General features: G+C 48.3%; 1 protein-coding gene across 8 annotated transcripts in view; it reads left to right on the forward strand.

The window, feature by feature from the left end:
- The window catches only part of POLR3H (RNA polymerase III subunit H), a 155,291-nt gene that overhangs the window by 99,424 nt on the left and 29,386 nt on the right, over positions 1 to 26,481 (forward strand). For 6 of the 8 annotated variants that reach the window (XM_029590252.1, XM_029590254.1, XM_029590255.1 and 3 more), the window contains exons 5-7: positions 1,880 to 1,943; positions 6,178 to 6,382; positions 13,283 to 17,290. In XM_029590252.1, coding sequence (XP_029446112.1) covers positions 1,880 to 1,943; positions 6,178 to 6,382; positions 13,283 to 13,336 — 323 coding nt within the window. In that variant the 3' untranslated portion in view covers positions 13,337 to 17,290. Of the gene's footprint in view, positions 1 to 1,879; positions 1,944 to 6,177; positions 6,383 to 13,282; positions 17,291 to 26,481 lie in introns of those variants that run through there. The other 2 variants (XM_029590256.1, XM_029590257.1) reach the window with 1 other exon arrangement.

The following is a 26,481-nucleotide window of genomic DNA, read 5'->3' on the forward strand; positions in this document are numbered from 1 at the left end:
ACCCATATGTGAGGACTACCATCCTGCTTGTCCTGTGAGAAAGCAGAGTTGCTTACCTGTAACAGGTGTTCTCACAGGACAGCAGGATGTTAGTCCTCACGAAACCCGCCCACCACCCCGCGGAGTTGGGTTCGCTTATGATTTATTATTTTATTTTTCGCATGTACATTTTACTATAAGGCAAGGCTGAAGGGGGACTCACTGCTGGCTGCATGGTTGGTGCTATGCTGGGCATGCCCAGTAGGTGCCAGTCAAAGTTCTGGAAACTTTGACAAAAGTGTTCCGTGATTGGGCTCCATTCTGATGATGTCACCCATGTGTGAGGACTTAACATCCTGCTGTCCTGTGAGAACACCTGTTACAGGTAAGCAACTCTGCTTTACTGTTTGAGTGCATTCCATAATGCAGGTATAACTTTTTACGCATTAGTTTGTGTTCATTATTGCAGATCCTGGGAGTCTGTTAGGTGCTATATTTCTGTTTCCATTTCTTCAGTTTCCCACTGCATGCAGAGTGGGATTTTTGGGTTTCCATTCCAGTTTGTCTCCATATTTGTAATTTGCGGTCTTTCTGTACTTGGTGAAGGCCGATTCTATGTTTGTGACTGAGGTGAGGTATTTTACTGGCATGTAGGCATTTGTACCAATCTTATTTGTTGTGTTTGCTCAGTAGGATATGCATTGGTGGTAAATTACTGTTTTTTCATAAGGAGGGCTATTGCGCCTGGTAGGAGAGAGAGTTTATGTTGCTGTTACTGAGATGACACCAGAAATATCTTTTTTTGTATGGTAAATTGAATGGGAAATGGCCTAGTTCTGTTCTGCACCCATTGCCGGGGTGTCGGGGCAGTTCCTGTAGATACAGAATATATGTTTACATTTAGCCCCATGACGATCACGTGTTCAGTGTGTCACGCATGTGAGAACCATCTGTCAGGTGTGTCCTGACAGAAGAAAAAAAGTTAAGAACCACTAACCTAATCTACTAACAGCATTTACAATAAAATGTGTTTTGAAAAAATATTTTCTGCAAGAACATTTAAAACTGTTTTCTGCATGCAAGTAAAATTGACAATGAGAAAACTTCTGTTTAAAATAGAAATGAGGAAGAGAGAACCATAATTCCATAAAAGCCAGTGATAAGTACCATCATTTTCACAGCAATAATTAGTTACACATGAATTGGATGTTTGAAAATACAGACAGAGCCTCTCCAAATACAGAATAAAAGGACCATCATGTATAAATAGAAACCTGCCAAAAATTGTACTGGAAACCCCAACCCCAACTGTATGATGCAGTTTAAAAATGGAAAAAGAGAAACCTCATTCCTCACAAAACATCAAGCAAAAAAACCAAGAGATCTAAAACATCATTCATAATATTAAAACCATATTAATAAAAAGAATAAGTATGTCAAAACAAAGGACAAACATCTAATAATTTAAAATATTGCGCATATTTGTTCTAATATTTCCAAAACAGCAATTATTTAAAACATCTGATAAATTAAACATCAGCAGAGGTCTGAGTTCTAGAGCTCTAAGCTTGGAAGTGCTTCCTTAGTGCCACATGTCAGGTCATGTTGACCCCCCTCAGGGTGAATTCCTTAAATTCTACACTTTATAGAGGAATAATTTCAGGTAAGTAACTCACAAACCAGCCTTTTTAAAATCCAGTTTCCAGATTGTAGGTCCTACAAAATAGAAGGGCATGAAACTATCAGCATTCTAAGCACTGCCTTTGCTTTACCTTTGAGCATGAAGTGCCCTTTTAAGTAAGTTAATCTCCTGAGGCTTTCAAGGTTGATCTTTAAACAGATTGTGATGATGTCCAAGAATATAGATTATTATTTTTTTTTTCTTTTTCCATTCTCCTAGTGTCTCTTGGCTTCTTTGATGACATTGTAATCCCTCCAGAGTCTCTGCAGCAGCCAGGAAAGTTGTATCCTTAAACTGACAATTATTTTTACAGAAGATTTTATTTTAACTTTCTTCCTTTTTGTCTTGCCAGATCAGTCTAGAGAAGTAGGTTATAGTCTCCTACCAGCAGATGGCAGTAGAGAGCAATTGGTTTGCTGACATCTCCTTATATAGGGTCCTGTGCTGACATTAACCTGCCAGTATTTCTCTGCCTGCAGCAGGTGGCAGGTCTGGGCCTGGCTAAGAGGATCTGTGACTCCCAGCAGTGACTGATTTAAGGTTTTGCCACCCCCTGGGCACTTTAGGTGCTGTCGTGCCTCAAGCTGTAACAGTCAAACAATTTGCTGTGGCAGTTCAAAGGTAGATTTCTGGAAAAAATTAGAAAATTCTGAAGCACATTGACAGATATTTCCATCTTTTATATTACATTACACAAATGACATAATTGTTTTTTTGGCCGGTCATGGGAAGGCTCTGTGACTAGCTGCACGTGCCCCTGACTGCCGCAGATGCTGCCCGACCCTGCTTCGTGGCTAAGATGCCGCCATTGCTCCTCCTCCGCCAGCTGCCTTAAGCATGCGCGTCAAAAGATATCGGTCCCGTGGCAAGGAAGGGAGATGACATTAGAGCGGGCTAGGAATTTAAACCCCAGCCGTGCTTCCAGCCAGCGCCTCAGCAATAGGTCTCCTTCCTTGCTTGCAGCGTGTTGCTAGTTCCCACTTGCCTTATTCCTGCTCCACCTTTGCCTCGTCTGGCCTTGCCTTGTCCTTTCCAGCCCTGCCACAATCAGTTTGCTGTGCCTAACCCCAACATTTCCTCCTTTCCGCTCCTTGCCTCGGCCTATCCTATTCCCTTATTGGCCGCCTCTCCCGGTATTGAACATAGCTTTGAACCCGGACTTCTCTCTTGACTGCTGCCTACCGGGACCTCTGCCCTGCTATGGACTCTAGCCTTTTACTACCCTGTGAGACCCTCCTAAATCCTGCTGGTCCCTGGTACCTAAGGGCTTAACTGAAGGGGAACAGGGCTGGTATAGGTGAAGCTCCAGCTTGTCCCAGACAGGGGCACGCTCGCCAGCTGCTGGCATGGATCTAATGGGTTTGCCTACTAGGCTGTGTCAACCGTGCCACAGCACAAGGGCTCAGGATCATTCAGTAATTTTCCCACCTTGTATCTGTATAACTTTTTTTTTTTTTTTTTTTTTTTTTTTTTTTTTAATTGGCTGAGGGAAAATGACGCTCAATTATCAGTAGAGGAATATTTCTCAAGGATGGGGAGACAAGGGGGAGGACCTGAAATGGCATGAGGAAAAGGATGGGGTGAGGATTGTGAGAAGGAGACAGAGGACTAGGGATGGCAGGAGAGGGAGAGAGAGGATAGGAGATGGGAAAGATCGAGGAAGGGGGAGGAAGGGGGAGGAAGATCAGGAATTTGGGATGGGAGAAAATGAGTGGGGAACTCTGGGATTGGGGAAGGGGAGGAGGAAAAGGCGAGTTGGAGGGAGGATTTCAGTATTGAGAAGGAGGAGCAGGAGAAGTTCCAGGTTCTGGGGACAGAATTTGAAATCCTACCCCTGTTGTAGCAAGGGACTGGCTTAGTTCTCTGGATCTATAAGATGCCTATACCCATGTCATGATACACCAGGATCACAGGCATTTCCTCAGATTTGTGGTGAGCCAGCACCACTTTCAACACAGGGTGCTTCCCTATGGCTGTACCCCTCCTTCAGTCACTCCACTCTCACCCTCCCTGCAATTCAGCTGATCTCTCTCAACCTCCACCCACTCCAGTTAATCCTTTTTTCTCAACCTCTGCTCCCTACAGAGAACCTCCTCTTTTAACTTCTTCCTCTCCAGCTGTTGACCTTTTACATTGTACATTCCCTCTCTCTTTCCCCCTCCCGCCCTTTTGTATCCACCCAGCTCATCCTCACCTTAAACCCTTCTTATAATCCCTAACTGATCCTCATCCCCTCTCTGACAGTCTCATTGCCTCTCTTCCAATCCTTCTCTCACATCCCGCCCCCCCCCTGTCACTCTCCACAGCCAATCCCTATCTACCTGATCCAGCTGTACATTTGATGCCTTCCTCCAAACATCACCCTGGCTAGGATCAGTGGCAACATTTTCGTTTGGGCTCTAGGCCAAAGGTGGATGACAACCGATGGGAAGGAGACCCGGCTAATAAGAGGGATAACATTTTTCTCTTGGATAGGTTCAGCATGTGTGGAAAGAGGAGCAATGGCAATCTCTACTGGCAAATATGCACTCTTCCTTCCCGTCCTCTCATGGCTGGTCCCAACCTTGATAGTGATCTGCAAGCAGCAGCAGCAGCAGTCAGCATAGGGGTTAGGAGTTAGAGAAAGCTCATAGGCTCTGCAGCCTCTCTGATCCCTCCTCATACAGGGCTTCCTGTCACGACAGAAACTCATGCAAAAAACAATGCCGCTGCAGGGCCTGTGACTATGTGCTGGCTACTACTAATGCTGCTGCCGCTGGCACCTGGAGAGTGCTGCCATTTGAGGCATTTATGATCCCAGCTGAAGGTTTTGTGATCCCCATTTGGGGTCCCGACCTACAGTTTGAGAAGCCGTGGCCTAGATGCCAAATCCTGGAGGGATAGCAACTTTAGCCAATCAGCACTGCAAAACCTGTTTAAAAAAAAAAATCAATTTGTGATCGCTTCTTTTTGCAAACATCTGTTCAGTGGGTTTTTATGTGAAAGCTGAATGTTAGGGACTGCAAGACAAAACCCACAGCTTAGGAGTCCCCACAACTGTGACTGTTTCCTGCTTGATCATGGGGAGATTTTAAGTTGCCTACCTGTAACTGATGTACTCTGGACAGCAGGACAAATCAGTCACACATCCTCTCCTACTCGGCATTATCAGAATTTCATTCCATTGCTTAATTAGATATTATATATGACTGAAGGGACTTCACTTGACCCCTGGGCATGTGCAGCACACCACACTTACTTGGTATAATAGGAAAGTTATACTTCAGAGCTCATAGCCATACTCCCTGTCACAGTGTGATATCGCCCCCAAGTGTGATTGACTTGTTCTGCTGTCCACAGAGAACACCAGTTACAGGTAAGCAACTTAATTTTCTGCAACTGATATTTTAAACTTCTATATATCATTGTCTTTGAATAGTAATTTAAATTCAAGAACAATATTCTTACTCAAAGATGCTAAAACGTCAAAGTTTTTGATGGAGAATTGATTATGGAATTCCCCCCTAGGAGTACAGGAGTAGTGCACTATAGCTAGGGTTTGTGGTTTCAGTGATTGTACTTTTACAAACCACAGAGTCAGAAGGGAGCTCCAAGCTGACTTCTTGCAGCTGCCAGTACTTGTGCAAACACCGGGGATGGTCTTGGTTGGTGTTATAATTGTGAGCCGTTGATTCTGCCTGCAGCTTTTTGTGGACTCTGCAAATTGCCGGGTTGAAGTCCCTGAAATTCAGGAGCCCTAACCATAAGGCTGTAAAATGTGCGTGCCCCCCAATCCACCTCTGCCAACTAGTCAGCCTTCACCAACCCATTCCCTTGTCCCTTCCTCTCCTGCTCACCTCCTGCATCTGCACTGTAGGCAGCACCCTGGTACGCCTGTCTTCCTGTATTCTGCAGCATCCAGTACCTAAGAGCCTAGACTATTCTCAGTCTTGTGATACAATCAGGGGTTTGGGTACCGCACATTTGCAGGAAGAAGACACCTGCTCACCTTTTGGTGGGCTTGCAGCTGCTGCCGATCTTTGGACAAACACATCTGCACCGTCTGCTTCTCTTGCTGGCTCATGGAACTGGCTGTTTACATTGCCATGAACCTGATTTTTCTAAATTCTGTGCTGTGAAACGAGGGGTGAATTCTTTGCAAATTCTGCATTGCGCAGTTGCATAGAATTCCCTCAAGAATGATAACAGTTGCAGCCAGTTCAGTGCCTGCTGCAAAACTGAGCAGTAGAGGGCCGAGGGATTAAAAATGGAGGGAAGAAGGAAGCCAGAACAGATCAGAATCAAGGCTGATAATGCTGTAGCCCTAATTGGGAGAAGTCCAAAGAAGCAGATGGAACCTATGGGGCAGGAAAACAAACGTGTCTACCTGTGGGTCAACTGTTGGAGGCTCTGGAGGTCCCCTTTCCCATCATCTGCTAGTGAGCCACATTTCTTGTGATTCAGAACTGTGAGCCTGTTTTAAATCTGTCAAAGCTGCGTGGCGTGTTGGCTCTTCCTTAACGTGGGACCTTCCTAAGTGATGAGGCGGAGCAGGTGTGGGTGTGGGAGTATGAGACAGAGGAAGGAGCCCATGACCTTTACATGGATATTGGCGAGGAGATCCGCTTCCGAGTGGTGGATGAGAACTTTATAGACACGTCACCCACTGGGCCCAGCTCTGCCGAGGCTTCCAGCTCTTCCACCGAGGAGGTGCAGAAGAAGGAGGCCCCATACACTCTGGTGGTAAGACCTTTGCTTTCCCCCTCACATATCTCCTCAGTCTTGCACAGTGCGGCTTGCTTATAGACGTGGAAGCATGAGAATGTCATTGGGCTGGCTCTTGTTGTGCACTGCCATGCAGAGGATATAGGTCTTTGATTTCTAGGTCTGTTTCTGCTCCCCGAGCCAGCCAGGGCCGAGGAGTCCCCGTCATACAGTGGTGGCACCTAGTGATTTCTGGGTCCTTTACAGGATTCCAATAGGAGCTCTGGTGCATGGCTTCAGCTGAAAACTGTTGCTTCAGTGACTGTGTTGAAATAAGTTGGAAGGAGATGTTAATCGGGGGGGGGGGGGGGGATCCCTGCGTAGCTGTAAATGAAGGCTTGTGGTGCCAGGATCTCAGCTCCAGTTCTGACTGAGCTGAAAATCATAGGAAAAAATAAATTGCTGGGCCCAGATTTAAAAAAAAAAAAAGAGAGAAAATTATCTTCAACTGGTAAAAAGTTAGAGCCACTACTACAGCTGCAGATATTTATACACGAAGGTGAAATGAAAATAGGTTCTCACCTGCTAATTTTCGTTCCTGTAATACCACAGATCAGTCCAGAGAAGTGGGTTGTGTATCCTTACCAGCAGGTGGAGTCGAGAGCAAAACTTTGGGCACTGCCATATATACAAGAGTGCCACATGCAGTCCCTCAGTATTGGCCTGTATCCAAGCCCACACAAAACAACGGTAATCAGCGAAGGATTGAAAAAAACCATTGTCCCCCACTTTGCTGCAAGTTTAAAAAAATAAACCAAAAAAAAAACATTAACTGAAGTAACTGCTATAAAAAAAACTGCTCCAACAAACATATCTGCAAAAAGGGGAGCTCCTTGAAATTCAGCCAAGCCTAGCTAAGACAGTCTTTCAGTATCAGAAGTAAGGGGTGGGCCTCTGGACTGATCTGTGGTATAACAGGAACGAAAATTAACAGGCAAGAACCAATTTTCATTTCTTGAACATACCCAGATCAGTCCAGAGAAGTGGGATGTACCCAAGCCACCCTACACTGGGCGGGAACCCGAAAGACCCACATGCAGAACACTCTCACCAAAGGACGATTCATCAGAAGCCTTAACATCCAGTCAGTAATGCTTAGTGAAAGTGTGTAGAGCGAACCATACAGCCGCCCTATAGATTTCTTGAGGCGACAGTAGTTGACACTCTGCCCAGGATGTAGCCTGGGCTCTGGTGGAATGAGCTCTGAGACCCAAAGGAACTTGAAGACCTCTGGCAACGTACGCCAAAGAAATGGCTTCCTTAATCCAACGAGATATGGTCGGCTTAGACGCTTTGTCACCCTGCTTTGGACCACCGACGAGGATGAATAAGTGATCGGAACATCGGAAGGCATTAGTAACCTCCAGGTAACATAATAGGACGCGCAGCACATCCAAAAGATGAAGGTCTCTATCCTGAAAGGACTCCCGAGACCACTGCGGAGACCCTGGAAGTTCTATAGTCTGGTTGATGTGAAAGCCGAAACGACCTTCGGAACAAAGGACGGAACCTTGCGAAGCAACACCCTATAGTCGTAAATCCAAAGAAAAGGATCCAGACATGACAGCGCCTGTAATTCCAAAATCCGATGAGCCGAACAAATGGCCACCAAAAACACCGTTTTCAGAGTCAGATCCTTCAGAGAAGCCCTGCAGATAGGCTCAAAAGGGGTACCACATAGCACACGAAGTACCAGATTCAAACTCCAATCCAGACAAACAGAACGGACGGGAGGTCACAAATGTTTAACCCCCTTGAGAAATCGGGAAACATCCGGGTGAACCGCAAGCGAACAGCCATTAACTCTGCCCCGCAAGGCACCCAAAGCCGCTACTTGTACCCTAAGGGAATTGAACGCTAACCCCTTAGTGAGCCCCTGGTGTCACAGGCCCGCTTGTGACACCATGAGTCAAAAAGCTTCCAGACTCTAATATAGGCCATAGAAGTGGCCGGGCGTCGTGCCTAAAGTAGGGTGGAAATTACACTTGAAGGGTTATTCTGAGCAGGTCAACGTCACCTCTCAAAAGCCAAGCCGCGAGAGAGAAGTGATTCTCTCGATCCGAAAATGTGGGTCCCTGCTGAAGAAGATGCGGCAGATGAGCCAGCTGCAATGGACCTTCTAGAGCCATGCGAACTAGATCCGCGAACCATGGGCGACGTGGCCACTCCGGTGCTACCAGTACCACTCTGCCCGGATGGAGTTCTATACGACGGAGAAGCCGCCCGATGAGGGGCCACGGCGGGAAGACATAAAGAATTCCCGTGGGCCATGGACACACCAGAGCATCAAGACCCACCAAGCCCCGCTCCCGCCGACGGCTGAAGAATCAGTCTGTCTTTGCATTCGCCAGAGTTGCCATCAGATCTAGTTGTGGCACGCCCCATCTGGCACAAATTAGGTTCCACGCTTTGGAAGACAGTTCCCACTCTCCTAGATCGAGTTGCTGTCTGCTGAGGAAGTCCGCCTGAACGTTCTCCACTCCGGTGACATAAGAAGCGGCAATTCCCCTGAGATGATGCTCCGCCCAGGCAAACAGGAGTTGTGCCTCAAGAGCCACCGTGGGACTTCTTGTCCTGCCTTGACGGTTGATGTAAGCCACCGTTGTTGCATTGTCTGAGAACACGTGAACCATTTTGTCCTGAACCCAGGGTCGGAATGCTTGTTAGGGCAAGTCGAACAGCTCTTGTCTCAGTGATTGATGGACCAAGATCCTTCTGTTGGCGACCATAGCTCTTGGGCTAATCTGTCTGCACACACCTTGCCCCAACCGGATAGGCTGGCATAGGTGGATATTATTACCCAATCTGGAGGGTCCAAGTCCACCCCCCCCCCCCACCCCGATTGTCGCGCGATATCCACCATGACAGACTGGCTCTGGATATTGGAAGAAGAGGCATCGGCAAGTGGAACTGTTCTGACACCGGACTCCTATCATGACAAAAGCGCATGCTGTAACGGTTGTAAGTAAGCGAACACCCATGGTACCAAGTCCAAGGTGGAAGCCATGGACCCCCAGAACTTGTAGATGATGCCAGATGGTGGGATTCTTCCTCCAAAGAAGGGCTTGGATCTGGCCTTGCAACTTTGGTACTCAGTCCGCTGCCAGAAATACCTTGCCGCTCAAAGTATCGAACTGAGCTCCCAAGTAAGCCAGATCTTGGGTGGGTTCCAAGTGACTCTTCTGTACATTGACAACCCACCCAAGCGCCTGCAAGGTGAACATCACCATTCAAACAGACCTCTCGCAGTCCTCCCGAGACTTTGCGCAAATCAACCAGTCGTCCAGGTAAGGATGGACTAAATCCCCTCCTTGCGAAGGAAGGCAGCTACCACCACCATCACCTTGGTGAAAGTTCAAGGAGCTGTGGTGAGGCCAAATGGAAGGGCCCGAAACTGGTAGTGCTGTCCCAAGACCTTGAAGCACAGAAACCTCTGATGGCTCAACCTGATTGGGATGTGTAGATATGCCTCTGTGAGGTCCAGGGATGCCAGAAACTCTCCTTTCGAACCGCAACCATTACCGTCCTCAGGGTCTCCATTCAAAAACGAGGGATCCGAAGACAACGGGTTACCTTCTGCAGATCGAGAATGGGCCAAAAAGTGCCCTCCTTTTTGGGGACCACAAAGTAAACAGAGTACTGGCCACGGTCCTGCTGAGCCACTGGAACAGGGACAATAGCCCTGAGCTTGACTAGGCGCTGCAGGGTCGTCTGCACCGCCTCGCGCTTGCTGTGTGGTGCCATGCAGGACTCCACAAACACCTCCCGAACCGGTCGTGAGAACTCTAGAGCGTAGCTGTCTTTGATCACTGCCAGGACCCAGCGATCCGAAGTGATCCTTGCCCATTCTGTGTAAAAGTTGGATAATCTGCCTCGGACAGCTTAGACGACGGAATGGGTGCCTGTGGATTCATTGGGAGGGTTTACTGTTCCCGGCACTGAGGTTTCCAGAGTCTCTACCAGAGCGGCGACCACGGCAAAAGAACTGTTGGCATCCCGGGGTTTGCTTGGGGCCAGAGGGCGCGGAATACCTGGTGGTTCGATACCGGCAAGAGTCACAAAAATGAGCCTGAGGTGGAAAAACCTTCTTTGAAGATCTCCTATCTTTCGGCAACTTATTGCCCTTGGACTCTCCAAGAGCTTTACCAGCTTATCAAGGTTGTCCCCATAAAGGAGCTTGCCTTTAAAGGGGAGGTTACAAAGCTGAGACTTTGAGGACAAATCCGCTGCCCAATTCCACAGCCATAGAAGGTGACGCGCCGCCACCACTGATGACATACTCCGAGCTGACGTACGCACGAGGTCATACAGCGCATCAGCCACATAAGCGATGCCCGCTCTAAACAAGCGGCCTGAAGCACCCCGCTGCCGCCAGAACCAGAGGAGGAGGTGGAATCCTGAACCCAACACACAAGCCCTCTACATAAGGCTAGCACAAACTGCCGCTCGAGGACTTAAGGCGGCTACTTCAAAAACTCGCTTTAGCTGGATCTCAAGCTTGCCGTCTTGCATGTCTTTCAGTGCTGCGGCCCCAGCTACTGGAATAGTGGTCTTTTTAGTGACTGCAGAAAACGCCGCACCCACCTTTGGAATCTTCAGAAGCTCCAAAACATCCGAGGACATGGGGTAAAGCTTTGTCATAGCCCTGCCCACCTTAAGTCCCGCATCCAGAGTATCCCATTCCCAGGAGACTAGCTTGCGGACCTTTTTAGGTAGCGGAAAGGAAGTTGTCAGACCTCTGATGCCATAGAGGACTCTATTAACTCCCTCATTGTCTGATTCCTCCTGAGAAACTTTAAGACCCAGGACGTCCAAGACCTGTGGAATGAGGGGACGCAGCTCTTCACCCTTGAAAAGGCGGACGACGCTGGGATCATCCCCCTCCGCTGGAGGGAGGTCGTCGCCATCAGGATCCACGTCCCCTAGATCTGGCGTCAGATCCGGGTCTACCCCCGGAGTCGTCCCAGAGACTGCCGCAGCATCTGCACCCGATCCCGTGTCCTGTGGCATTCGGGAGGAATCCCCTATCTGGTGAGAGAGATCCCCCGGACGCTGCTGCTGATCCGAGCCGCGTGCCTTCTTCGCTGGAGGCACCGACAGGGCCCCCATATGTCCGAGCCTTTTAGGCACCGCCTGCCTCCTAGCCAGGAAGGCTTGGTGCATAAGTGAAATGAATTCCGGGGAAAACTTCTCTGGGTCCCTTTCTCCCTCAGGAGAATCGTGTGGGGTGACATCGCCTGCCAAATCTTCCCCCACGGGGGCCAAAACGGGCGGGGAATCCTCAAGTGACCCGCAGTGCAAAGCACTCCCACCCACCCCTACGGGGGGTTCGGTCGGCCTCGACGAGCCCTCCATGCCGGAGGAGCAAGCCACGCAAAGGGCAGCCAAGTCCAGCGCCTGCCCGCACGCACCACAAGCACGGCAGGCGAGCAATTTTGTATGAGGGCCCATTAACTCGGCCACGCAGCCACAAGGTCTGACTGAGGGGAGAAAAGCAGCTGCTGGCAAAAAACGCGCACTCCATCTGCACAGGAGGCCAAAAGAAAACAAACAGTCCCCAGTCACAGTAGTGCTGAAAAGCGGCGAAATGCACTAAAAACACACGGGCTGAAAGCCCAACTCACCCTCTTCCTCTAGAAACAACCCATAGCTCCTGAAACGGCTGCTATCGACAGATTCTCGCCGCCCCGACTCCTTACCACAGAGGAAAGATGTCAGCCGGCTCAGCTCCTCTATTTTTTTATTTTTTTTTTAAACTTTATGACGCACAAAAAAGGCAGAAGGAAAGGGAGCAGCTATAGCAGCCTTGGTGTGGAATAACCAGGAGCCCCTGGCCTTCCACCACCAAGTACTCGCGGGCGAAACGCAGACAGGGGTGTCCAACCCCCTCGGACGCCCGGCTTCCAGTGAAGGATGGCCCTCTAAGGTGCCTAACACCTCAGGAAGCGCACCTAAGTCAGAGGAAAAAGAAATCCCTGAAAAAAAAACTAACTAAAAGTAACTAAAAAATTAAATAAAACTAGTCAGACTGCAGGAGTGCATCTCTACCACCTGCTGGAGTCAGAGAAATACTGAGGGACTGCATGTGGCACTCTTGTATATATGGCAGTGCCCAAAGTTTTGCTCTCTGACTCCACCTGCTGGTAGGGATACACAACCCACTTCTCTGGACTGATCTGGGTATGTTCAGGAAAATCCAATTTAAAAGTTCTAAATGCATATTTGTTTCATATACAGTTTTGTTGCATGCTAAGATCCAGAACCAAGAACAGTTTTGAACATGTTTTACAGTTAAGAGGTCCACTTTCTGTTAGGGAGGTAAAAGGTGGTGAAAAGGACAGGATCTGTTTGTTGAAATGTGGAACTTGTTTTCATCTGCTGCTATGAATCCTGTGCACACTTCTACATTTATCTTGGATCACAGGCCCATGCGCTGCAGCCTCCTCTTAGCTAAATTTCCACCTTGAAATCGGAGGCCTAGAATGTAATGAGGGAGAAAGTGTGCCTTAGGGCCCCTGAGATTAGTGAGCAGACATTAAAACAAGTGGTGACCCTGTCTGCAGTTCACTGCTCTGTTGATTTTGGTGGATGGGGGCTTGAATCAAGCATTTGGGGAAATCCTAGGGTACAGAGAATTATTTTCCATCTCTGCTTGTAATTTTGGAGCTTTTGTTTTTTAATGCAATGTGTCTATTTATTTTTTATTTTTTTTTATTTAATTTTTATTGAACCATCAGCAGGAATACATAGCCTCAAAAAGCAAAAGAAAAAACACAAAGCAACATCACAACTCTTCAAAAGGCAACATATGGTTCCAGATGAGACATGTTCTTTATTTAATGCAGTCTGTTTGTAATGCATTTGCTTTCCCTCCTACAGGGGTCAATCAGTGAGCCTGGACTAGGACTCCTTTCCTGGTGGACAAATAATTAAGTATGGCACAGTCTCCTCAACAGCAGCACAGAGTGGCAGCAGTGGGCACCAATGCCACAGTCAGTCTGTGGGGTGCATTTAGCACCTACCAGTGGTCGGCACACAAGGAGAAAAACTGCTTCGCACCCAAGGATAGCGAAATCGGCAGCACATCAACTGATCCTGCCAGCATCAATTGTGCGATAGGAGCTTCAGGCAGCAAAAGTAAACTTTGACAACCTTAGGGGTTTTGTTTTTTTTTCTTTTTTGTGGAATTGAAACACTTGTGGTTTCATAACTAAAAACTGCTGCTGGGAACGCATGTGATGTAGCCGTTGCTGTTGTTTTTCTTGGTGCCTGCCTTGCTGTGACGTACAATAGCAGCCAGAGAGACAGAGAGGGGTGCTTGAAGATTTGACCAGGGTCCATGGTGTCTGAAGGGAAAGAGTCTGACTCCTGCCAGTTGCCCCTCAAAGATGGACCGTACGGAACCATGGCTATCATTGAACTGAGTGAAGGAACGACATCCTCTTACAAAGCAGAGGGTGCTTGAACTTTTGTTAAACTGAAGTCTCTGACTTGCGTGACTTTTTGATCCATGTTTTGGGTCCACAGCATTTGTTGCTCTCATATCTCTTTATATCTTATCGTCTACTCCACATCCCAGTCTCTGAGAGCCGTAAACGGGTCTGGTTTTCAGGATCTCCAGAAGGATTATTCATCGGCTGTATTTGCATCAGTTTGATCTAATGATCAGACCATTAGTTTAGTTACTCTGAAAACCGTTCTGTGCGTTGCAGACTGTAGTTGGTCATCCTTTGTCCTCCAGCACAGTGTTTGAATCTTACAGCCACCACCCGTTGGCTAGCACAGAGAATGCTGTGAAAATGTAAGCTCTTTAGGGGTAGGGACTTCATAACCATGTTGTACTATGTAGCACAGCACTTTGTACACAGAGTGCATTATAAGAAATGGAGGAAAGGTACACTTCAAGGCCATCGCTTATGTACAGGATCCACTTTTCCTGTTGTAAGGAAAGGGGGCTTCCAGGAGCAGTCAGTCTCGTAAACTAACTTTCCCACAGTTCCTCCCATGGGAAGAATGAGCTGTGAGATGATTTTGCTTCTGGTGCTGTGGAGAAACTGTCCAGACCTTGTACAAGGGGAAAATACTTATATGCCTTTAGTTATTGTTGTTTGTATTGTGACTCAGTCTACATGGTTTAGTCCCATGGATTGGGGGGGTTGCTGTTGCTTCGTACAGTGGAGCACAAGTTGAGGGCATCTTGCTTTGGCAGCCAGAGGACATGCACAGTCCTTGAAAAGGTGCAGACAGTGGCCTTTTGCTCACAGAAAGCTGCTGAGGCAGTTCAGGGCCAGGGTGTGACTCTGATAAAGGTAAGATGATTTGTCTTACACAGGGTTGAGATTCAGCTCAGGGAAAAAATTCAGTCCCAGAGTAGCCCTATTCTGCATGCTCCAGGGATAAGTGCAGAGGAGGAGTAATTAGCACATTCTAAGCCATGTTTGTGTGTGTGTGTGTGTGCTGTTTCCCAGGGGGTTTCTGCTCTGAAGGAGGGTTCCCCAGGAAACTGTCCTGATGAGGTCATTCAGACACTGCATAAACTGGTCTGTCTCTGTGTGGCTGGGATCTGTATTCTGTGCCACCCATCTCCCCCGGTGCATCCAAGGCTGAGTCAGACAGTTGTAGAGCACTGTCTGCCTCCAGGCAACCTGGCCCAAGAGCTTGCTTCTGACAGCGGCAGAGGGTAAGGTCTGGTGTGGTGTGTCCTGCGCAGGGTCTCCCTAGCTGGATTTCCCCACGCCCCCCCCCCCCCAGACCGTCCTGAAAACGGGGAAGAATATCAGCAAATGTTGCTTCCATCTCAAGTCCCCCTCCTTTGCCTCCTATCTTTTCTTTTCCCCCTTAAAGATTAGAGGGAAAAGGGAATCTTTTCCCTGTGCTTGGAAAATGTATTAATTTTGTTTGGGATTTATGGGTGTTGCTGCTTAGTAGCTTGCAGTTCTCTTGGAACTTGTCCCAACTGTCTAACCATGATCCTTCAATTCAGAGCTCCCAGGGCAAAGGGCTTTTCAGCTATTTGTATCCATCCACCTTTCTCCCCTTCCTCCTTAAACTGGAAATAAGTGCTACAAGGAGGATGGGGGCCTGTGGGGACATCACATTGTCTTTCCACCCTTATGGTTCATGCTGCCATAGCTGCTGGTCGGAGGAATGAATGCTGTGCACTGCTTCTGAGCAGAGGCCTGGAGCACCGCATTGCCAGGAGAATGGGGAAGCTGAGACAGAAAGCCCTGGAGTTTCCCCAGCGCAACTGGGAAATGTAGGCTACATGCAGCTTAAAGCTAGGTAATCAATACTGTACAATAAAGGCAATTTAAAAAGAATGTGAACGGTGAAAATTTGGAACACTGCCCCCGACACCTTCACCACTTTTAACGGAACACATTCTGATACCAAAAAAAAAGTCCTGTGCCAGTGTTTTTATTCCATCAATAATCTGTATCAGCTTCACCACTCAGTCCTGTAACCCCTAAAGCAGGGGGCACAGCTTGGAACGTAGGTGCCATTTCTCACCCTCCAGGGCTCCCTTCTCTTTCCCAGAAGGGAAAGGAAATGATCTTTCTTGGGCCCTTAGGTTTAAATGCTTCTTCTAAACTTTTAATAGAAATGTATGCAGCCAGATCAGGATAGGGTTGTTTTAAAAATTAATTTACTGCAGTTTAAACAAATGGACACTGTGTGCAGTTTCTTCAAGTCTGTTCCTTGTGTGTAAAATACACTGACATTTTTTTCCCCCTTACAGCTTCCCTTTAAGGATATTTTCAAGCAGTGTCCAGTCACGTGGAAGCAGTTATCTGCTTCCCACGGGATGTGCCAGTTTTAGGTAGGGCAAGCAGGGCAGTTGCCCATTGTGCCAGCGGTCCTGGGTCATCACCCACCCTGTTCGCTGTGGTGTGCCCATGCGCGGTTGAGCAGGATTTCCTTAGTGGCCTTGCACACGGCACCCCATCCCCGGAAGGAGCATGTGCTACCACTGCTGCTGTTCCTCTCTGTCTCTGCCATCCCCATGAGCATTGTGCAAAACTTGCAGGCCGGCTTTTCCTGTGTGCTGAGCTTGCGAGAAGTGTTGGCCTGTGAGTTTTGAACACCCTCGCAGGGCTGGAACAGACAGGGGGGGGGGGGGGGCGGTGTTAAGACACAGGATGGATGATGTGTCGGGAGGGGGTAGAGGCAGCAAAATGGTGAGTGGGGAGGGAGGTGGGAGGGCAGATGCCGGGGCAGGAGAAATGCTGCCGCTCCCGTGTATGCAGCACCTCCCCAGCTAATCCATGCCGAGGGTTGGGGTGATGAGGATTAGTTGGGGGGGGGGGGGGGGTCGTTTGCCTGGTGAGAATGCTTGGACAAAGGAGGCCAGTTCATTGAAGTATATTTCTAGTGAGCACAATCCTTCAAGGCATACTAATACCATCAGCCAACCTGGAAAAACAGAATTCCAACTCTGGGAGGGTTCTGCTGCTGCACTCCATTAAAAAGTAAGCTGTTGGCAAAGGTCAAATGAAATAAAGATAGGAGAAGTAGACTGTGTTGGAGTGAGGAGGAGAAATGAGTGGCCCCAGGAACAACCATGTGCCCCTGCATTCTAGGAGGTTCTCAAAGAGGGGGTTATGTGTACCAAGTAAAGCTCCCATCCATAAATCTCAACAAGTAAAAATCTAATCTTCCTAGTGGTTAATGGAAAGGGGCCGACATGATCTATCTGCAGCCTTTCAAATAGGCCATGGTTTGTGGTGGGGGGCACTCATATTTGTTCAATGAATTGGAGTGGTATACTCGAGGCAGGGGGAGTTACTCAAGGTCCCGATTTATAATCTGGTATGTAGTGTACATGTTAGGGCGAAGGTGTTTTTCAGTGCTGGCTTCTGTACTCTGGAATAAACTAGTGAGACCTCACTTGGAATACTGTGTATAATTCTGGAGGCCGCACCTTCAAAAGGATATAAACAAGATGGGAGTCGGTCTAGAGGGTGGCTACTAAAATGGTCGGTGGTCTTTGTTCTAAATCATATGGGGATAGATAAAGATCTAAACATGTAAACCCTAGAGGAACAGTGAGATGGGGGAGATATGATAGTCATTCAAATATCTCAAAGGTTTCCATGCACAGGAGGTGAACCTCTTTTAATTGAAAGGAGGCTCTAGAACAAGGGATCATGAGATGAGGTTGAAAGGTTTGTAGATTCAGGAGTAATCTTAGGAAATATTTCTTTACAGAGAGGGTGGTGCATGTGTGAAACAGCCTCACAATAGAGGTGGTGGAGACAAAAATGGTATCTGAATGCATGAATTGATACGGCCGGTTTTCCAACACTTCCGTAGGACTACTTAAGTTAATAGTACCTGTACATACTTCAACTGTACATAGTCTCCCTCTTTTCTATTTTATATTTGTTTTATACTTCATCTAGCTATGCCTTTCCCCCTTCCTCCCCCCTTTTTGTTATTGCTCCTTTGGTTCATTTTGTATTCTGAATTTTGTTTCTGTTATTAATGTTATATTGTTATATTGTTTTATTGTATTTCCCGCCTGAGTTCTTTGTAAACCGGCATGATGTGTTTCACAAATGTCGGTAAATAAAAAGTTAATAAATAAATAAATGAAAATACGGGATAAATACAGAGGATTTCTGAGGGAGTGATGGGAATTATAAAGCTAAATTTCCTAGCGTGTAGCCAGATGGACTCGGGACCTATGGTATTGTGCTCTTCTACTAGCAGATGGGAGACAGTCAGATTTCAAAGCTGACGTCACTCTAGATATACCCCTGTAGTAACTTCAGCTCTTCAGTATCTCTCCGTCTCCTAGCAGATGCGGACACTATCCCACATACTAGAATAGTGCTAAGAATTACAGCAAAGAAGAAACAAAATTTACCTTAAGGAAGATCGAGCCCCGCTCTCCTGCGGTGATACCTAAAGGTCCCTCCCCCAGTTGAGAATTTCTGAGGTGATCTCTGATATCCTTCAGAGGTGTGCCTTGGTCCGGCAGCCGGTTCCTGGCATGGACTTAGCCACCTGTCTGGCTGAAAGGCAGCGGGTGCAGAAACGAGCACAGCAGTGAAGGTAATTCCCTCTCCCCCCGCAGCTGGAGACCGTCCGGCACACGATCGGTAAGTGCCGAGACCAGGTAAGAAAAAAATCTTTAAATTCAGGTCTCTGGTCTCCAGAGCTCGGATTGCTGAACCGAATCCGTCCCCGGCAAGATTAGAAGGGAGCACCAATCTGGTTGAGCAGCCTTATTTGGGCTAGGCCTCAATCCGGTGCAAGGGTTCACACATGTGGAGACCCTCCAGGGGAGGGGGGTGTTGCCATCTTCCCTTCTCGACCGTTGGTAGGCATGGGGCAGGCTCAAGCGGCTGAGGCGCCTAACTTGCACGCATCCAATATAGACGCGCGCATAGCTAGGCGCACAGCGGCACACACAAGTGAGTGCATCCATGTACATAACTACACGCACAGCTGCATTTACAACTGCACGCGTGCAAACACACAGAGACTGGCACCACGCCCAAGAAGGCAGAAGGCACTCTCTGTGCACAGCCTGCCACATAAGAGCCGCGCCGCCTGAATTGGAGTCCTGCCTGTGTCAACATTGCATAGAAGCCCAGGGGGAACCAAAGCCTGACCCCTTACTGTCGGGAGATGGTTCCGGAACTACTGACTATAACTCCCTGGACCTTTGCATTTCTGAAATGGCTTCCCCACAGGAGGGCATCTCTGGGGCCCCTAGTCTGACTCCCCCTGGGATTAACATGGACCCAGGGACCTTCTCCTGGTTGGAATTTTTCCAAGGGCTGCAAGCCTTCGTTCAGGCGCAATCAGCCCCAGCTGCGCCCCAGGCTTAACCCCTGCCAGAAGCACAAGATCCTCCCGGCCCGGCTCGGATGCCTCGAGATATGCCTCGCCTAACCAAGAATTTCCCTAACAGGGACCCAAGCACCTCAGATGATTGACTCCCTGGAAGAAGGAGAAATCCCTCCAGGAATGGAACCATACCGAATCATGCTTTGCTTCTTCCACAAGGACGAATTACCAGCCCTTGTTTCCCAGACTCTGAAGACGCTGGGTATTCCTGGCATGGGCCCTATGGCGGAACCAAAGAAGAACCCCATCTTGGTGTCCCTTCATAAGGCCTCATGCTACTTGCTAATGATGGAAGCCATCCAGGAACTAATTGACCTGGAATCGGATGCCCCGGAGGCCAGCTTCAAAGGGGGTTGGGCCTTGGAAGCCCTATACCCCCTAGAACCAGTGAACAAGGAACACCTGCGTTTCCCGAAAGTAGACGCTATGGTCTGTGCCATCTCAAAGCGAACAATTATTCCCATTGAGGGAGGGGCTGCATTGAAGGACACTCAGGACAGACTATTGGAATCCATCCTTAAGCAGGCCTTCGACGCAACAGCAATGACACTGCAGATTGCTTCCTGCTGTGCACTGGTGGCTTGCGCCTCTCAAGAGAGGCAATAAATCCGGAACCTATACCGGTGAGACGATGGAACCTGCAGCAGCCTTCCTCATGGACGCAAGCTCAGACCTGGTGCACCTCAGCCAGGGGTGTTGCCTCGGTATTGGCAGCCAGACGACAACTATGGCTATGGAATTGGTCTGTGGACACGACATCTAAAGCGAATCTCACAAGAATGCCTTTTAAAGGATCTCCCTTCTCAGAAGCGAAATGGAGAAGTTAGCCAGCAAATGGGGCGAATCCCCAATGCCTCTGCTACCATAAGATAGGAGTAAAAGATCTGTGTCCCTGCCCCAGAAGAACCAAGAGCAGAGAATCACAGTGCTTTAGACCCTACAGGAACTCTCAATTCCAGGCACCTCGTCCCCCCAGAATGTCCCAGCCCCTTCGCGACAGACAGACCAAAAGGGGAGCAGGCTCCAGCCGTGCTCCACGATGAGAATGGGCTGACCCATCCACAGGAAGAAGATATAGGGGGTCGACTTGCCCTCTTCTACCAAAGATGGGTCGAGATAACATCGGACAAATGGTTCTAAACATTAGTTGAGAAGGTTACTCTCTGGAGTTCCGCAGCATCCCTCGAGACAAATTTATGATGTCACCCTGCCACTCCTACTCTGTGACTGACAGTAGAAACCACTCTAACAAGACTACTCAGTCTGAAGGCAATAACTCCGGTTCCCATGCCCCAACAAAATATGGGGTGCTGTTCCATTTATTTTATCCTTCCCAAAAAGGAAGGATCATTCCAGCCTATCTTGGATCTCAAGAACATCAACCGCCATTTGCGGGTTCTACACTTCCGCATGGAAACTCTTCGCTCCGTAATAATGGCAGTACAACCGGGAGAGTTTCTAACCTCCCTGGACATTTCTGAAGCCTACCTTCACATCCCAGTCCATCAGGATCACCAGCGATTCTTGCGCTTTGCGATTACTAGGTCACCATTACCAGTTCCGAGCGCTACCCTTCGGCCTAGCAACGGCCCCCAGAACTTTCACCAAAATCATGGTGGTCGTGGCGGCAACACTGAGGAAGGAAGGGATCTTGGTACACCCTTACCTGGATGATTGGCTAATCAGGGCAAAGTCTTCAGAAGAGAGCTGGCAGGTGACCAGCAGAGTCAAGATCCTACTGCAGGAACTTGGGTCGTGAGCATGGACAAGATTAGTCTGCAGCCCTCTCAATCGCTAGAGTACCTGGGAGCCCGTTTCGACACCAAACAGAACAAAGTCTTCCTCCCTCCTCCGAGGAGAAGGAAACTGATGGAACAATTACAACGGTTGATGACCAGTGCACGCCCCAAGGTATGGGACTATCTTAAAGTCCTTGGCCTCATGGCATCAACCCTAGAAGTCATCCCGTGGGCAAGGGCCCATATGCGACCGCTCCAGAGCTCATTACTGTCACGATGGAACCCACTGTCCCAGGACTACTCAATTCGCCTACAACTACCAGCAGAGGTACGTTCTCCGCTCCAGTGGTGGCTATAGAAAGACCACCTAAGCAGAGGAGTAAGCCTATCCCCACTGAACTGGATCTTGCTCACCACGGACTAGCGTGCCTGCGATTCAGCCACGGACTCAGAGGCAAAGCAATTCGAGTAATGTCTGACAAAGCAACAATGGTTGCTTACATCAACTGCCAGAGAGGAACCAAGAGCCAGCAGGTGTCTCTGGAGAGAGACCCTCTCATGGCATGGGTGGAGATAAACCTACAAGGGATCTCGGCATCCCACATCACAGGAAAAGGCAACGTCTCAGCAGACTTCCTCAGCAGAGAGAGCCTGGACCCTGGGGAATGGATGCTGTCTACCACAGCCTTTCAACTGACTGTAAATCGCTGGGGCCTCCCAGCCATGGATCTACTGGCCACCCGTCTCAGTGCCCAAGTCCCCAGGTTCTTCAGCTGCAGACGAGAGCCACAATCCCAAGGAATCGACGCTCTCGTCCAGACTTGGCCAGAGGAAGACTTATTGTACGCCTTCCCCCCCATGGCCAATACTGGGCAGGGTCATCCGCAAGATAGAACATCCCAGGGGACCAGTTCTACTAGTGGCCTCGGATTGGCCAAGATGACCATGGTACACAGACATGCAAAGACTCCTTGCGGGGAACCCTCTGTACCTACCTCCATACAGGGACCTTCTCCGGCAGGGCCTGATTCTCAACAAAGATCTGCTTGAATCTCTTACGGTCTGGCCCTTGAGAGGACTTGCCTGAAGAAGCGCAGTTACTCAAAGGCCGTGATTGACACCCTACTCCGAGCGCGCAAGTTCTTCACATCCCTGTCATACATACAGATATGGAGAGTATTCGAAGCCTGGTGTGAGGACCGCGGGATTCTCCCGTGGACAGCCACGATTCCCATGATTCTGGAGTTCTATGAAGAAGGAGTTGTCACTCAACTCCCTCAAGGTCCAAGTAGCCGCACTGGCCTGCTTCAGAGCAGAAGTGGATGGTATCCGGCTATCAACCCATCCGGACTTGTCCCGCTTCCTGAAAGGGGTTAACTCCGACCACCCCTAAAGTGGCTGGTGCCTCTATGGAATCTCAATCTAGTATTAGACTTCCTAGCTGGGGCTTCCTTCAAACCAACACGTGGTCTGTCACTATGTCTCTTAACGCTGAAGACTGCATTCCTGGTGGCAATATGTTCAGCTCGTCACATCTCCGAACTACACGTACTATCCTGTTGGGAACCATTTCTTAGGTTCACTCCTGGAACCATACAACTGCGCACTGTCCCCTCCTTCCTACCGAAAGTGGTTTCCGAGTTTCACTTGAACCAAACCATCTCGCTACCTTCTCCAGATGAACATGAGGACTCTGAAGACTCATGCCTTCTTCGCCATCTAAATGTCGGCAGACTCCTGGTGCGATACCTGGAAAGATCGGAACCGGTGCGCAAAACGGATTGCTTGTTCGTTCTTCAAGGTGGGAAGAAACAAGGAGAAGCGACCTCGCGAGTGACCATAGCCTGCTGGATCAAAGAAGTAATCAAGGCAGCCTACATAGAGGCAGGAAAGCCCTTATCTCTGCATGTTAAGGCTCATTCTATGAGGGCTCAGGTAGTCTCTTGAGCAGAAACCAAGCTGCTGTCGCCTGCCGAGATCTGTCGGGCGGCAACGTGATCCTCCATGCACACCTTCTCCACGTTCTACTGCCTGGATGTTCAGGCCTGAGAAGATGCAGCCTTCACAAGGGCAGTAGTAAGTGGGCCACGGGCAGCCTCTCGCCGTGTCATAGAGTAGCTTTTGTACATCCCATTGGCTCAGGACCAATCTGGCTACACACTAGGAAATGGAGAAATTACTTACCTAATTATTTCGTTTTCCTTAGTGTAGACAGATGGACTCAGCAACCCGCCCATGGCTGCCCCGGAAAAGGAGAACCTCTGATAGCAAACCTGAAGACTAAGCAAATATGGGTAAGCCGTGGCCTACCCCTAGTTCAAGGCACCCACAGTTTGTCCGGTGTCAGCATTAATTGGTTGCGTGCACTGGCGGTCTCCAGTTTGAAAATTAGTTGAACCAGTTCAAGTTTTACTCAAGTTTAATCAAGTTATTTAAGCCACAATGGCTTTTCAAAGAGAATATGGAAGAGCTGAGGTTACTGCAGGTGTATATCTAGAGTGATGTCGGCTTTAAAATCTGACTCTGTCTCCCATCTGCTAGCAGAAAAGCACAATACCCATTGGTCCTGAGTCCATCTGTCTACACTAAGGAAAATGAAATTATCAGGTAAGTAATTTGTCCATTAGTTGAGTGGATGGGAAGACTAAAATGGCCATATGGTCTTTTTCTGCTGTTGCTTTTCTATCTTTCTATGACGTGAGAAATTATTTTCTGTTTAGAAAGAAAGCAAAGATGTGGCTGTTCCCAGGGGTGAATAGCAAACAATGAGGTGGCAGGTTCTGCAGCTTGTATAAGGGGATTGGGTGTTGGCAGAATTGTTTGGTTTTATATGATGTTTTTATTGTTGTATTCCATTGTTAATATTCTTTTTAATATGTTGTATAGCACTCAGGCTGATTTTTAATCAAAGGCAGTATAAAGATTTTTTTAAAAAATACATACTTCAAAGAATAGCCTACAATTCACTAAAGAGTTTCACCAACAGAAAATAAAACTTTGTTATTCTTATTAGCATGCCCTTAGACTAATGACTGTGCAGCAGCAATAATAAGGGCAGCCAGCCCGTCTCCCTCAGCTCCTGTCAATTACACATTCACCAAATAAAAACTCAGACAATGTAATTGGAAGGCAAAGAAGGCCACAGCTTTATTAAACACCAGAGCCAACAAATGAACATAAATACCCACCCCAAGGAATCAACTGCCTCGCCCCAGCAAGCTGATCCCTTCTCAGGCCACCAAACCTGTACAATCCAGCGGCATCCTGCCGCTAACCAAGACCCCCACCACAGCCCAGCAAGAGGTCCCAACTATGTGGCTGAACCCAGCCACATGCAACTCAAACAACCAGAGTCGAAGAAAGCCTGCCACCTAGCGGGTTCCTTGCTCTAAACCCTGCCCCAAAGAATCATGGCTCTGGTAATTCCGCCAAAGGGAGGGGACCGGATGGTCTGACCACATGGCCTCTCACTCCCCATAATAAAGGTGCGGCCTAAACAAACTGAAAAACATACTCCAATGCCTCCTGTATCGTATTGAGCAATAAATCATTACCTATGCCAGAGAGGTGAACTCCATCTCTGCCATAAATACCAGGGCAAAGATCCCAAGCTCAAGCATGGGTAATGTGCACTCCGCCATGTGCAAGGAGCCAGGCACCAATCTGCCTATTTAACTTGACCCTACTACGCCCCCAAATTCTCATATCGCTACTGGCAGGCCTTGGAATGATGTCTGACCAAATAAACGTTGTGTCGGGTAGCCATGATGATAAAAAAAAAAGCCAGGTCCCTCTGGGCCGCATCCAATAGCTGACAACATTACCACCAAGATGAATCGAACATCTGGAGGATCCCATTTGGACAATAAAGACTGCACCAGCGGAAGTAGCTGGTCCCATCTCATTCCACAAAGGCCTAACCACTTCACCTGCACGCCATGCCGAGCCAAACCGAGGTGAGGGCCATAAGGTCGTTTTTCAGCCCATCTGTAAGCCCAAACGATATACGAATGACCCAGCAGCAAGCAAGACCGTACCAAAACCACAAATCACTGCTTATCTGATCTAACATAAGTGGCGAATGCCCCAGACTTCCAAATCCAATGTGGCTTATCCAGTGGTGTGATTCGCCAGAGTCAGCTGCGGAAGTGGCAGCACCAATACGAAAAGAATGGGTACCATACAGACCCCCTCCCAAGCCCGAGGCCAGTTAGGACTTTATGCAAAACCATGGTAAACATATCTAGTAAGGGGAGAGCAATCAGCATGCACAAAAAAGGGGATCCCACCTGAGGGGCGCACGGATAAATACTCCCGCACATTGGCTACAGGACAGGTTGCAAGTTCAGGAACACTAGACAACACTAACCAGGCACTGCCCCCAGACTGATCCATCTTAGAGTGGTGAATCTTCAAACGCAGCCTGTGACTCTCCAGAAAACATTTTCAGCCTTCAAACCACTATGATCATAGCATGACCCCGAATGATCAACCAATTCACCCACCCGGAAAGCGCCAAAAAAGGCTAACTCAAAAGCAGTACAGAATAAACAGGATTTGAATGGGGAAAAACAAATATCAGGCATGCTCTCCCACATCCTTATAATATGGCATGGGTAATGGGGAGCCTGCCATCTGTGGAAAAGGGAAACAGTGTGACCACTCCGTCAACAATAGTCTGATCAAAAAAACTGTGGGAAGGATTACCCCATTCATGGGCCTTAAAAAAGGACAATCCAGAAATGTGAGTGGCAACAGACTATTTCGATAAACCCGCCTCTTTAGAAAACAAGATATAATCTGAAAGCAACTCCTCAGAAACCGGACTCCAGGACCAACCATGAGTAGTTAGGAATCGCACAACCTTGACACATCTGCTCAGATAGGAAGTCCATGTCGATGCTGCCAACGATGACCTCAACAGACTCCAAGCCTCGGGACTCCGTAACTCCAATAGAAATCTGGGACAATCGCAACTTCCTAGTCTGCGTCCGGCGCCAGCCTTCAAAACTGTTCCCACTTAAAATGTGAAAGAGAGTCAGCTAGTTTAACCACCCCAGGAACATGTTGTGCAGAAACCATTGCATTCAACAGCAAACAATGCAGTACAAATTTATGCAACACATCAGCCACTAGAATGCATTTGGCAGACAGATTGTTGATAACTTGAATGACGCCCAGGTTATTACACCAGAATACCACCACCTTATCTTGAAATCGGTCACCCCAAACAACCAGAGCGACGACAATGGGAAATAGCTCCAAAAAGGTGATATTCTTTGTTGCACCTGCCGAAATCCAGCTTTCAGGCCAGGCAGCAGCACACCATGCTTCCTGAAAGTAAATCTCAAAGCCGATGCCACCCGCAGCATCAGAAAATAATTCCAGATCATGATTCGTGATGGAGTCAGACTGCCATGCAGAAATTACATTAAAATAGCCTAAAAAGGCATCCCAAACCGTAAGATCTTCGCAGATACG

The sequence above is a fragment of the Rhinatrema bivittatum genome, chromosome 2 (genome assembly GCF_901001135.1).
Source record: "Rhinatrema bivittatum chromosome 2, aRhiBiv1.1, whole genome shotgun sequence".
Classification (NCBI taxonomy): domain Eukaryota; kingdom Metazoa; phylum Chordata; class Amphibia; order Gymnophiona; family Rhinatrematidae; genus Rhinatrema; species Rhinatrema bivittatum.